General features: G+C 42.7%; 1 protein-coding gene across 1 annotated transcript in view; it reads left to right on the top strand.

The window, feature by feature from the left end:
* Positions 1 to 174: 174 nt before the first annotated feature.
* LOC127927514 (lipopolysaccharide-responsive and beige-like anchor protein) overlaps positions 175 to 14,422 on the top strand; it is a 54,271-nt gene continuing 40,023 nt past the window's right edge. Inside the window, exons 1-11 of the mRNA XM_052513986.1 lie at positions 175 to 261; positions 713 to 865; positions 1,465 to 1,633; positions 2,001 to 2,080; positions 2,225 to 2,287; positions 3,228 to 3,325; positions 4,122 to 4,214; positions 5,889 to 5,997; positions 6,961 to 7,046; positions 9,596 to 9,721; positions 10,443 to 10,635. Of these exons, the coding sequence (XP_052369946.1) occupies positions 175 to 261; positions 713 to 865; positions 1,465 to 1,633; positions 2,001 to 2,080; positions 2,225 to 2,287; positions 3,228 to 3,325; positions 4,122 to 4,214; positions 5,889 to 5,997; positions 6,961 to 7,046; positions 9,596 to 9,721; positions 10,443 to 10,635 (1,257 nt within the window). The remainder of the gene's footprint in view (positions 262 to 712; positions 866 to 1,464; positions 1,634 to 2,000; positions 2,081 to 2,224; positions 2,288 to 3,227; positions 3,326 to 4,121; positions 4,215 to 5,888; positions 5,998 to 6,960; positions 7,047 to 9,595; positions 9,722 to 10,442; positions 10,636 to 14,422) is intronic.

Genomic DNA, 14,422 nt, shown 5'->3' with positions numbered 1-14,422 from the left:
TCTGCCCTCAAGGGGAAGGTGTTGCATAGATTGTGTTCTCACAGCAGAATGGTAGAATGGTGACACCCTCATTATTTTAGACAATAGCTATAGGATATACCCTGTAAGGGGCAAGTCTTACTCAGCAGCTAACCACTCTCTCTCCCTCCCAGTTGCACTTTGCTGTCCTTTGTGATGGAGATGCTGAAGAACTCTGTGGCTATGCAAGAGCAGGTCCTGGCCTGCAAGGGCTTCCTGGTCATCGGTTACACCCTGGAGAAGGTGAGAGACGTGATACACACACCCCCTCGCCAGAGACACATTCACACTCTGCAGTCTTCCTCTCGTCCGTCCTAATTGCTGTTCTGTGCTGAAATTGGAAGGTGGATAATATGATTTCCCAGCACTCTGTCCATTACATCAGAGAGGAGCAGATAGTGAGCTGTCTGTCCTTCAGCCTCAGTGCTGTGCCCTCCAATTCCATACTGCATTTGTCTGTTCTGAGACCAGTGCTAAACGCCCCTACATCTGGTAGCTTGTTGATTGTGTCTGCATGTGTGTGGTCAGGTATATAGGTTACTCTAAATGTCTATTTACATCTATGGCCCTAATTGCTTAGCTGCATTTAGAGGTCACAGCTGACAGTGGGCTTGTTAGACACAGAGTTAACCTGATTCACCTTTCTCTTTTTGGGTGTCCTCTGCTCCCTCCCTTCCTCCTCCCTCCTCTGTAGTCTTCCAAGGTGCATGTTACTCGGTCCGTGCTGGACATCGTGCTGGCCTTCGCCCGTTACCTCAGCAACCTGCAGAACGGCGTCCTGCTGCTCAAGCAGCTGTGTGACCACATCCTGTTCAACCCTGCCATCTGGATCCATGCCCCTGCCAAGGTAAGAGAGGAGAGGTACTGGCACAGGGACACACACATGTGCAGGCAGGTAGACGCATGCACGGTGACACACAGTCAAGGACACAGTTGTGCAAGCAGGTAGGCACATGAAGGCACACACACATGTGTCGTGTAGACAGGCAAACACACACCCATCCACCTCTGCCCATCCCATCATCATCCTTTCATACTCTAGTCCTTGTGTCTCTCCTCCAGTACATGAGAGCGACAGCCCACCATTCAGTCGGTTAGGCTATTGGATTTTATTTCTGCCTCACCTCATGCTCGGTTTTTCACCTCAAATCAAATGTTGTTTGTCACATGCGCTGAATGAAGACCTTACAGTGAAATGCTTACTTACAAGCCCTTAACAAACAATGCAGTTTTAAGAAAAATAAGTGTTCAGTAAAAAATAGATAAGTAAAAAAATACATATATTTAATAATAATATATGAAGTAACAAATAATTAAAGAGTTGTAGTAAAATAACAATAGCGAGGCTATATACAGGGGGTACCGGTACAGAGTCAATGTGTGGGGGCATCGGTTAGTCGACTGTATGTGTTCTTACGTACGTGTGTGTGTGCATTCACCCCTCAGGTGCAGTTGGTGTTGTACACTTACCTGTCCACCGAGTTCATCAGCACGGTGACCATCTACAACGCCATCCGCAGGGTGGGCACGGTGCTGCAGGTCATGCACACGCTCAAGTACTACTACTGGGTCGTCAACCCCCAGGACCGCAGCGGAGTCACGCCCAAGGGCCTCGGTAAGAGAACACACACATGCCTCCCTACACACACACACACGCACTCTTTCATATTTCCATTAACACACACTTTTCTACACACACTGATACAGACTGATACCTCTCCATCCCCAGACCAGTAGTTGCTGTAGTGTTGCCATGGAAGTTGAACATCCAGTCCTTTGTGTCCCCTGCAGAATGTGCTTTCCTGTCCTCCTTGTACCTCTATGTTGTCTGCTAAATCTAGAATAAACATTTTGTATTGTCTACCTACAGCTGTGCGCTCTGCATCGCGTCCTAAATAACATCCTTTTGACAACAGACCTTCTCTAATGACTTTATCTCTGCGTGTGTCTGTCTGTGTGTCTGTCGTTGTGTGTCTGTGTAGACGGTCCGAGACCCAATCAGAAGGAGATCCACTCTCTCAGAGCCTTTCTGCTGCTGTTTGTGAAACAACTCATAATGAAGGTTAGTTTATAAAGTGTATATAATGACAATCTCGTTTGATATTCAAAATAATATATATATTTCGCCTTTTTGCACCTAATGTTAATCTCCAATAACTATGATCGGTGAAAAGTTAGATTTATATTCTGTACTCTCTATTTTCAGGATTACGGAGTGAAGGAAGATGAGCTTCAGAGTATTCTCAACTACCTGCTCACCATGCATGAGGTGACAACTAAAAAAATCATGCAAAATATCATGTCTTATACGGTGCACTACTTTTATACAATAGATACTTTATTGTTAAAACGAGTATGCATCTGCACCATGCAGTATCCACTCTCCAGTAATTCCTGTTCGTTCTTACTCAATGCTCCTTTACAGTTTTCAGGTATAAAACTGCCCACTAGGTGGCACTCTAAGCCAACAGCTCTGGCCTCCCAGACCCTCTCTCCTCTCTGCTATAGATAGACAGACCAATCACACTGTGCCGGGGAACCGACCAGGCTCTTTTGAACCGTTGCCCAGTTTCACCAAGCCCTCGCTCTCACAGAAGCCTCTGTGTTTACACTGCAGTGATGCATAGAGAAATGATGGTGCTGTAAAACAAGCAGGAATGATCCCTGCAGGAACGAGGGGATTAACTGCTCTCCTTCAGGAGCTCTGCAGTCTTCTGTGGATTGTTCATTCATCAGATAATTCTCTTGTTTCCGTGTATTATTCATTCCATCAACATTCGTTATCAACGACGAATGATCTGTTTCCGTAGCGACCATTACTAATCAAGATGGAAACGGTGCACTGGTTTGATCCTTGATGTTGTGTATCACGGATTAATCAATAATTAGTGCGAAAATAAACAGTATTAATTATTGCACTTACATGGTCAATGCCTGTGTTTGTGGGTACTCTGCATCCATGTGGGTGTCTGTACAGTAGGGTGTGTTTTGGTGTCTGCTTCATGATGATACATGGCGTAACAGCACACCCACTAGCCACACTATTCATCTCTCGTTGGGTTGCATGACTCCACAGTGAAAGGCGGTGCTAATTGCGAGCCCAGTAGCGCGCGCACACACTATTTATCATATTGCTAATAATGCTAACAACAGGGCCTCCTCCGTGGTCTGATTCATTCAATTCAGTACAACTGTATTTATTTTCCCAGGACGACAATCTAATGGATGTGCTTCAGCTGCTGGTGGCTCTGATGTCGGAGCATCACGGCTCCATGGTGCAGGCCTTTGATCAGCGCAACGGAGTACGGTGAGCTTCAGGAATAGAATGACCCGCTGCCCATCACAGAGCTCCAATGGGAGTGCCCGTTCCAGTCGTTTGACTTCTATGACGGTACTGTAACTATAACGTCATCTCCCGTGGCAACGGGTGGCGCACACTCCACCACAGGCCCTGCGGCCTCTGAGAACAAGATCGCTGTGATGTGAGCCTACTTTGTGTTTGCCGTCGAAATGGTACCGTGTTACATTTGTAGTGCCGGAGACGGTACCCTATTTCCTGTATAATAGTGCACTACTTTTAACCAGAGGCTATAAAGGGACTAGGCTGCCATTTCAGATGTGCCCTTGTGGTTCTGTTTGTTTCATACAAGCCAAAATGAAGCCAGATGACACCGAGGCCAATACAGATGGTTTACTGGCTTCATTTGATCCTTTATCTGCAGGACTATTGACATTCGGCGACGACGGCGCACAAGATTTATGTAGCTTATTTAGTCACCCTGTTTGCATTCTCTGTCACAGGGGGTTAAATGTAGTGTGTCAATGTCTGGGCTGGTGTCTGATATAGGCCCACTTTAAAAGCTTCTGGAAATCTTTGCCTGACGCCACTCATAAAGGCTCCAACCGCCTCTATTTTACGACCCAAGTAGATGTCCTATACAACTGTATAGTAGGTTCACAAAGCAGATATAATCTGTCATGAAGTGATTCTGTAAATGTTTGGTTCTGATACACTCTTTTAGGTTTTATAATTTGAGAAACTGTTAAATTTGCTTAAATATGTTAAATTAGTTATTTGTGTGTTTTTCTTTGTTTCTGTACAGGGCCATTTACAAGCTGCTGGCTTCCAACAGTGAAGGAATCAGAGTTCAGGCACTCAAAGTCTTGGGCTACTTCCTCAAACACTTGCCCGCTAAGTAAGAACAACTAATATGTTGCTGTCACTTACCTTGTACTCTTGTCTGTAGGATATTATTAAGAATTGTCCGCACGTTTGGTCGCATAAAAGCACTTAATTCTGCCTTGAACATTAAAAGCACATTTGTTCCAGATTAAAGAAGGACTCAGTTAGGCTCAGTCATTGATGTAATTATTCCTATTCTATAGTCATTTACCTTCAGGCAGCCAAAAGTGTTTTCAATTCAAAATGGCCTCTCCTCAGTTATATAATCCCATCATGGAGATGAGTATCTACAGAGAAAAGGGTCTCATTCAGGTGGAGGTCGATATCTAATCCTCGTTCAGCCTGGTAGTAAAATGAATAGCTGCTATTAAAGCCCCTTCTATTTCTCTCTCTTTGGAGAGTAAATTGCCTCTAGTTGTGTAGAAGTGTTTTAGATAACAAATTAGCCACTCGTAAGCCTCCTTTGGTTCAGCGACCAATTAAGATGTCAGAGTCGAAAGACAACAACCCAGGATGAAATACAGTGCAGGTCTCATTGAGGCTCTATTTCCAATTCTACTGATTCCTTTTTGATCTCCCAAACTTTTGATCAGTGGTAGTACATATTCCCCAGCCCCAGCGTCATCCTCATCCCCAGCATCATCCTCAGCTCTAGCCTCATCCTCAGCCCCAGTGCCCCCCAAAAATCACTTTGTTGTTACGTGAACACAGTCCAGCTTTCAACTCTTTCTTGAAGTTGGAATAGTAGATTTCGGTGCAATTTCTACATTGGGTACCGCATCATCAGTTTTCCTTGTCATATAGTTCCTGGAATACCGTAGAGATGCTATTCATAACTTGTCAGAAATGTCCAGATCAACTAGCCCATGTCAGCTACCATTTTCTATCTAGGTTTTGTAGCCCATAGATGTTGTTGTAATGTCTGAGTCATAGAAATATCACATGAAAACACATTGGACATGCTTTAAACCTGCAACATTTGCTCTGCACCCCATTAAAAAAAAAGTCAAATTGCAGGAAATGCTCTTTAAATTTGCAACATTTTCTCTCCGCCAACAAGAGGTGACCGAACAGTTTATCATAAACAGTGCTTGTGCCCTTAGAAATCGACGTGGGCATGCGTGCGTGTGTAGAGGATGTTCCCTAATGCTGGAAGGGGGGCCTGAGAGAAACGCTGAGACAGTCAGACTCTTTGCTGTCTGACTAATACCATCTTTATCATCCCAGAATATGTACAGATGAGTGATACTCAGAGATGAAAGCTCTGAGGGATACTTGTCTTTGAAGGGTCCTGACAGGCCTCTGCAGGGTTGCTTTTTTTCATGTCTTTCAACTGTGTTCAAATGTGTTCTGATGCACTGGTAAACTTACACAAGCGGCGGTTCACAAACATTCATAGTCCGTGACTCACCCTATGGCTTCGGGAATTTTCCTTGTCTGTCCTCAACCAGTCCTTGACCGACAGCCCAAAATGGAATATGTACCGCCCAACATTTTGGAAACATTGCTTGCTATACCATACAATGGTGCCAAGTAATGCTTTTGTGAATTTATAGTTAACTGTCTAGTTAAAATGTTTGCATGTAATTAAGTGCAACACGATACACTGTGGATATAGTGATCAGTGCGCTGGTACCAAATGTCAATGGATACTCACTGACCGTTTGACCTTTGACCTTTGTTCCAGGAGGAAGTCAGAGGTCATGCTGGGTCACGGGCTCTTCTCCCTGCTCAACGAGCGACTGCTGCTCCACTCCAACCAGTTCAGCATGACAACCTACAACGTGCTCTTCGAGGTCAGTTAGTCCCTCCCTCGTCTCTTCCTTGCCGTGTATGTGTAGGAGAGTCTATAAGAAAATGTAGTAGTTGACATACGAAGCTATTTTCTCTTTGCCTCCCCCATAAATCCTAATACTAACTGCCCTCCATTTTGTATTTGCATTGGCTGATGATTTCCATCGCTGTATTAGTTCAGTTATACATGCACTGATTACACATTAATTAATTCTGAGAACACATTATTTAGATTAGAAGTGTGTTTTCTGAGTGATTTAACGCTTTTATAGTTTGTTTGATTAAGTTGTATAGAAGGTGTAGTTAAACTCTAGTTTTCCTGTGGCCTGCGTCAGCTCTAGCTATTCTCCTTCTGTCTGGACCTGAATAGCATATCCCTTCTGAAAACATTGCAGTCCGTTTTGAATCATGATGTTCTATCATTACCCATTGGTAATAACTCAAATGATGGTCATTTGTGTTAATGTATCTATGTTATAATGGCATACCAAGAATTTTGATGGACATTAATGCACACTATATTAAACTCCACAGGAATCATTGTATCTGACCTTGTAAATATATGGGATTGACAGGAGACACTGGGGGAATTTCATGTATTCCTCCTCTGATGTTACTGTGAGATATTGCCGTCTATTCGATTCGTCACTGATTCTTGTTACGTATTTCTTCTGTAAAGACTTGGTGAACACATATGTGGATTTCTGTATGGCCCAATGTACCTCTTCCCTGGTGCTGTTAGTATGAGCTATAGATGCAGAAAAGTATTTATGTAAATCTCATTTCTCCCTTTTCTGTGCAGATCCTGGTTGAACTGAATACTGTGGAATTGCAATGTGGAACTCACGTACTTCTTGGTGCTGTTACTATGAGCTATAGATTCACATAAAAGTATTTATGTCTCCTCTATTTCTCCCTTTTCTTTTCTCCCCTCGTCTCTACTTTCTCCCTCTCCTTCTCCGTAGATCCTGACCGAGCAGATCTGCACTCAAGTGATCCATAAACAGCATCCGGACCCCGACTCCAATGTGAAGATTGTCAACCCGCGTGAGTCACCCCTCGGCAACCCACCACTAAATAAATCCCCTTTACCTACCGCTGCTTGACCAGACCTAGAGAGCCTCCTCTCCCTTACGGCCGCTGCCACTGTTATATACTGGCCAACAAATGTGGAGCATAAATTGAGGCTACAAAACTATACTACTCAAACGGTATGTGATCATATACGATTAGGCTAATAGTGGTCGTGTTGGGCTATAAAGATTCAGCTGGTACATTTTAAGTCCATTTTTATTTGATTTTATATATAATAAAAAAGTAGCTATTGAGAGAAAAAAACCTACTTAATGAAATGATATTGTGACAGTATATTTAAAAAAATATATATGTTTCACAACAAATTAAAGTTGTGAAATATCAGTTTTATTCAGTTAGCGTTCACACAACAGCTGAAGTGGAACTGAATAAAATAGGTGCATCGTTAAAGACCTCATGAAATCGACACCAGGCCCTGCGGCATTATATAATGTCAATAAGAAGCCTTTTCCCTGCTGAAACTCAGGTATCATTTTTCAAAAGTAGGTATTTAATCCATCCGGAAATGACGCAACAAGCTTACATGGCAACTTAATATTTCATTAAGTTGATACACTATTGCATTATGTGGCATTTTTAATAAGAGTTTAGAGGAACAGGAATGTATAGTTCAAAATGTATCTCACAGACCATTTTACAGTTTTCTTGGCAATTAGAAACATTTAAAAATGATGTTTGCATTATGACTCTGTCTTCTGCAAAAGGGTTTCTCATTTGATGTTTATCTTTTAATATTCTGATAATGTACACATACAGTCATTTAAAGTAATACTCCCCGGATGTAGCTGTTTCCTTTTACTACCAGTGGCATATTTTTCTATACATGCCTCATTAAGAGGGGACAACGTCCATGCTTAGTTTCTGTTTGATGCAACGTAACAAGCCCATAGCAACCTCATTGCTTTGATCAAAGTACTTGTCTCATCCTGTCCTCGTCTAGTATTTTCAGACCATTATTTCTTACCTCTAATTTCATGCCAGCTCTCAAAACCTTTTCATATGTGGGAGAATCTACTTCCCCAGCTGTGGCGGAGAGGGGGAAAAGAACTGAGTCAGGCTGAAATCACAACCGAGGTTTACTTTAACCCTGCTCTAATCGTACAATTTAGCCTTGTGTGTGTGTGTGTGTGTGTGTGTGTGTGTGTGTGTGTGTGTGTGTGTGTGTGTGTGTGTGTGTGTGTGTGTGTTACACATCTCATAGTCACACATTGATTAGCAAAGGCCCTTTATTGTGGTAAAGGCATCCAGTCGTGTGCAGCGTAAAATAGAGACTATGTGCTTTTTGCATGTGAACTGAACACACTTTATGGGAGTTCTGAGCCATGGGAGCAACATGGAGTCTGTTTCTCCTTTACTGTAGCTGCCTGCGTTCTCTTCTTGATGTTATCTGCTCTGAAGCCTCAAAATGGGCCTGATTGCAGTCTTTAGTAACGTCAGAGCGAATCAAACAAACTAAGGAAGTACCGTTTCCTTAAATTAACTCCATGGAAAGAACTCAAGACCAAACGGGGGGAGAAGACTCCCATACCTACATCCTCCATCCCTCTGTGCAACATGCAGAGGTCATTTCTGGCAGTGAGAGTTCAGTGATTCATAATTTGATTGACTAAGTCTTATAGAAACAACAAACGCCTGGGCTATGAGAGCAGGGGTCCTTGTTGGTTACCATCGGGTTACTACCAAGGTCCAAGATTTACAAAGTGAAACTATAACCCCCTTCCTGACTCAAGCTAAATGGACACTGACATAGTCTATATAATTCATCTAAACAGCCAGTCTCTTTAGGTTAACCAAAGAAAGGGTTCCAGGAAGCCTGCATAGGACTTTGGCAGGCGTGGTACACAAACAAACACACACACACATCTCTGAGTTGAAACAATATCAAACTTTGTTTGATTGTTTCCACCACATAGATGTTGAGGTGTCTGCTGACAGTCAAATCAAGATGGCTTGTGACACAATGATTCACACATGTTGAGATGAATTGTCTGATTGTGTTGTTGAATTGTGGTCTGACTCTTACTCCCTCTGCAATTGATTTGTTTTCTTGGAAAGTGTGTTCATTTGAGAAATACGTTATATTTTTGCTATTTAGGATACACAATTTGAATCACTCATAGGGAGTAAAATGGTATTATTCAGTATCAATATTAAGATATTTAAAATGTTTTAAAATCAGTATTGTAGCATGTCACAATTTTCATACTACTTTCAAAACGATCAGAATTTATTTAAATTGATTCATTTATTTAAATGAATTCTCAGATTCTGTCTCTTGCTTTATCACGTCTTATTTGGTGCATCAGTTATTAAAAACTCCTTATTTTAATGAAGATATTATACTATGACAGACAACAGTCTGTTCTCTGCATTCCTCTGCTGACGTCTGTTCTGTACGACCCGAGTCATTAACCCTGCAGGGAAAGTAGTGCTGCCTGTGTACTAAACCGTGCGAACTTACCGTAACGGGGCATTAACAGAACGTGTTTTCCTGTGTTTTGACAGAGAGGTCCTGAAGGTGATCGCTGCCCTGCTGAAGAACTCTCCCCTCTCCCCAGAGAGCATGGAGGTGCGCAGGGTCTTCCTGTCAGACATGATCAAACTGTTCAATAACAGCAAAGATAACAGGAGGTAAGGAACGCCTCAGCCCCATGCTACTACCAAGATACCTGGTATCTTAGTACACTCAAGTATATACACTACATAGTACACTACGACAGGGTCTTCCCAGACATGATCATGATCTGTTCAATAACAGCATATATAACAGGAGTTAAGGAACGACTCAGCCCCGGAGTGGACTACTCTGCAATAGACTACCACTAAACAAGAACTGGGTTCAAATAGAATTTGAAATCTATTCAAATACTTTGAGGTTTTGCTTGAGCCCCCTCGAGTGCCAGGTGGGAGGAGCTTTGCAGTTTTGCGACTATTCCATTGGTTCAGTTGCGCCAGGCAACCTCTATCAAGCGCAATCAATCCACTCTAGGGAGTATTTGAAAGGAAACAAATACTATTTGAACCCAGGTCGGCACCAATATCACTTCAGTACAGCCCTCTGGTTGAGTTCAGGACGTTTTCCTGGCATACATCCCCTGTCCGATTACATCTCCCAGTTCCTCATGCTGGCGCCGTGCTGGGGCTTTACTGCAGTGAGGCCAACAAGCTTTGTCCTTCATATGCTCAGAGTACAGGATGTTTTGAAGATGTGTGATATTGTGTATCTGTACACTACATGAGTGTGCTGTGTATGTAGAATTGTTTTTCAAATGTTTGTGTGTATGCACGCATATACAGTGCTTAGTCTTCGGAGCGCTCATATCTTTGTGTGTGTTTTGTGTGTGTTTATCAGGAGCCTGCTGCAGTGCTCGGTGTGGCAGGATTGGATGCTCTCTCTGTGCTTCATCAACCCCAAGAGCAGCGAGGAGCAGAAGGTCACTGAGATGGTGTACGCCATCTTCCGCATCCTGCTCTACCACGCCATCAAGTACGAGTGGGGCGGCTGGCGCGTGTGGGTGGACACCCTGTCCATCACCCACTCCAAGGTCAGAGAGCTCATTAACCCCGTCAGACGGTCAACCAAACTCTGTCTCACGGAGAGCACCAGGGCTTCTGGATAGGTTTCTATACGTCTCTGTGGATTGTCGACTCTTTCTCTTGCTCTTCCAATCTATTTGTTCTCTCTCTCCTCTTTTTAGCTACGTCCTTTTCTCTTTTTCATTATTTTGTGAACACACACTCTCCCCGCTCTCATTCACTCTCCTCTTACTTTCTCTCTCTTTCTTTAGCGCTGAAATTAGACTCCACTCACCTCGCTGCCCTTTCTCCTACCTCAGCGTCTCCAGGGCGCTCAGCCGTCAAGATCTATCTCAACTCTCTATCCAGCCAGTCAGGGGTTTCCATGTTTTAAGTTTCATCCTGACATAATAACAGTCTCAGAGGAAATGTCCAAAGATCCCCCCCTATCCTCAATGACCCACTCATAGATTAATAGTGACTGACTAACAGAGAAGTGCCTCTCTCTGTGCCCGTCAGATCGAGCCTGGTGGAAATCTTGTGCTGATTATGATGTGAAAACGGCAGTGTGCTGGCTTAATGGAATCAGTTATTTTTCCTCTTCCATCCCTTCTAGTAATTTATTTATGTATTGAGTTTCCCACTCTTTAGTTAAACATAAACTGCCGGCTCTTCTTATTTCAGAAACTCAATTTAAAAAAAGGCTGTTTAAAAATGAATTGTTGATATTGGATTACGGAGCCAGGTTCCAAGGCAGTGAAGTAATTTGGTCGGCGTCGGATTGTGGTGTGGGTGGTTTATAAAGCTTGGCAGATTGAAGGTTGGTTGAGGGATACTAGGCTATTTTTGTGTTGAGGTGGATGTCTATGGAGTTCTGAGGATGTAGTGATGGATAAAGGCCACTAGGGGGCACAGTTACACCATTTGGCACTGTCTCTCCTTCTCAGGACTAAAGTTGGTTGGCTTGGTTGCACAGTATTTGCGAGACCAAAAGCTCTCGACCTCAACATTTACGTACCCCACCTCAACCCTGTCCGTGTGTACCCAACCTAAAGGTTGTATGCGAAAAAATAACTTTGTGTATCCATTATCATATCTGACTGAAGGATTTCTCATATCATTGGTAACGACAGTGCTGAGTTAATATGTCGTTGTGGAGACGTGGGAAAAAAACAAACAAAGACTGCTACAAAATGACATCACCGCCAATTCTGGCTGGACTGTTCCAAATGATTCTGCTGCCGTTTCTGCATTTTTGCCTTGGGACTTTAAGTCTCTTATCGTGAAAGGCATTTTTCAGTCATTTCCTTTTTGTGATGTCATTTTGTACTAAAGCTGTTCATAGACAAATGATAAGGACTATTTCACTTTAGAGTTTTACACAAGCTTAAACATCAAATCACGATGGTTGCTTTCTACACTGTAGACTAACAATAAATACACAGCATTTATTCACGAGTCCTTTAAAACATGTTCTTTTCTCCATGAAAGCACACCATGAATGATTCTTCACATATTTATTGATATATTGTATATTAAAGAATAGTTACCCTTTTTAAATGAGCTAGGAGCGGATGCGAAGACACATGTGAAAAGTCATAGGCTTGTCCAATTGACATCAGTCCTGTGCAGTAGAAAATAAACCCAAAGTGAGTGTTTATTTGTAAATAACACCTTGTGTGTTTAGGGTTGTGTGTTGCCCCGAGCGTATTGCTGTAGCACGTTGCACATGGCCACAATCACACGCTGCTCTGTAGTTTCACTTTACGACACTGCCATACCAGCCACTGTGTAAAAATGTGTGCGACTGAGTAGTGGAATTGATCATTCACTTCAGTACTGGACAGATGGTAATCGCCCTTTCCCATAATTGCACAAGATTAATGCTCTTGCTGCATAGCTCTGTTTACAGTGCCCATGCACTAATCTAAAAACAGCACCACACACACACACACACACACACACACACACACACACACACACACACACACACACACACACACACACACACACACACACACACACACACACACACACACACACACACACACACACACACACACACACACACACACACAGAGGGTCCCATGCAGTCTTTGAATTGAGTAGGTGCGGCGGGCACTAGCCATCCAGATACATGCATTTGCTATAAAAAAAAAAAGCTGGAGAAACTCAATTGCAATTTTATTGTCCGGCTTGATAGATTTCCTGCCACCTCTGTAGCACCAGAGCTGTTTGTCACTGTTGCTCTCTCCTCCCACGGCTGCTGTGTGTGTGTGTGTCTACCACTCTCTCCCTCTACACACACACATTGTCTCCTCTTTTGCTCTGAGGTTTCTAGAAAGCCTATTCTGAACACATTGAATATTCATCCTTAGCTGCACCTCAAAAATCAGAGAAACAAGGCCTCATCAATTTAACCAGCCCACCGGGAGCATCCTGATAAATACAGACACGCGTTCAGAAGTATCTACATACTGTAGACACACACCTTCTGCTATGCATCTAAGCCTCTATTCATTTCATGTTTTATTTGCAGTTTGGAACACATTGTGTATATTACGAAATTGAAAAGAAGTGCCTCTGTTTCTTATGTGAATTTTTATGAAAATTGCATAAATTAATTTATACGTTTCCCACAAAAATAACATTGTGTTTTTAAGTCATATGATTTTTTATTACATGAACACTGACTCCTCTATCACTGATTTATTACTTACAGTGGGGCAAAAAAGTATTTAGTCAGCCACCAATTGTGCAAGTTCTCCCACTTAAAAAGATGAGAGAGGCCTGTAATTTTCATCATAGGTACACTTCAACTATGACGGACAAAATGAGGGGAATAAATCCAGAAAATCACATTGTAGGATTTGTTATGTATTTATTTGCAAATTATGGTGGAAAATAAGTATTTGGTCAATAACAAAAGTTTATCTCAATACTTTGTTATATACCCTTTGTTGGCAATGACAGAGGTCATTGTTGGCAATTACAGGCCTCATCTTTTTAAGTGGGAGAACTTGCACATTTGGTGGCTGACTAAATACTTTTTTGCCCCACTGTACATTATTACAGTGAAATCACCTCTGCCTAATGTAGTCTTCCTGCTCTTTTCAAATCTATAATTCTGGTTAAATAAGGTGATACTAGACATTCACTTCTAGACCAAACCTCTTTTTTATCCTGCATCAGTATTTACAGTGTGGTGGAGAAGACCAATCCTGCATCAGTATTTACAGTAGTGGTGGAGAAGACCGGTTTTCATCCTGCATCAGTATTTACAGTAGTGGAGACCGGGTCAGTTCATCATCATCAGTATTTACAGTAGTGGTGGAGAAGACCGGGTTTTCATCCCGCATCAGTATTTACAGTAGTGGTGGGAGAAGACCGGTTTTCATCCCGCATCAGTATTTACAGTAGTGGTGAGAAGACCGGGTTTTCATCCTGCATCAGTATTTACAGTAGTGGTGGAGAAGACCGGGTTTTCATCCTGCATCAGTATTTACAGTAGTGGTGGAGAAGGACCGGGTTTTCATCCTGCATCAGTATTTACAGTAGTGGTGGAGAAGACCGGTTTTCATCCCGCATCAGTATTTACAGTAGTGGTGGAGAAGACCGGGTTTTCATCCCGCATCAGTATTTACAGTAGTGGTGGAGAAGACCGGGTTTTCATCCCGCATCAGTATTTACAGTAGTGGTGGAGAAGACCGGGTTTCATCCCGCATCAGTATTTACAGTAGTGGTGGAGAAGACCGGGTTTTCATCCTGCATCAGTATTTACAGTAGTGGTGGAGAAGACCGGTTTTCATCCCGCAT

The sequence above is a fragment of the Oncorhynchus keta genome, unplaced genomic scaffold (assembly GCF_023373465.1).
Source record: "Oncorhynchus keta strain PuntledgeMale-10-30-2019 unplaced genomic scaffold, Oket_V2 Un_scaffold_14865_pilon_pilon, whole genome shotgun sequence".
Lineage (NCBI taxonomy): Eukaryota > Metazoa > Chordata > Actinopteri > Salmoniformes > Salmonidae > Oncorhynchus > Oncorhynchus keta.
Note: the sequence above shows the minus strand (reverse complement) of the source record. Positions and strands in the feature narration are given on the sequence as shown.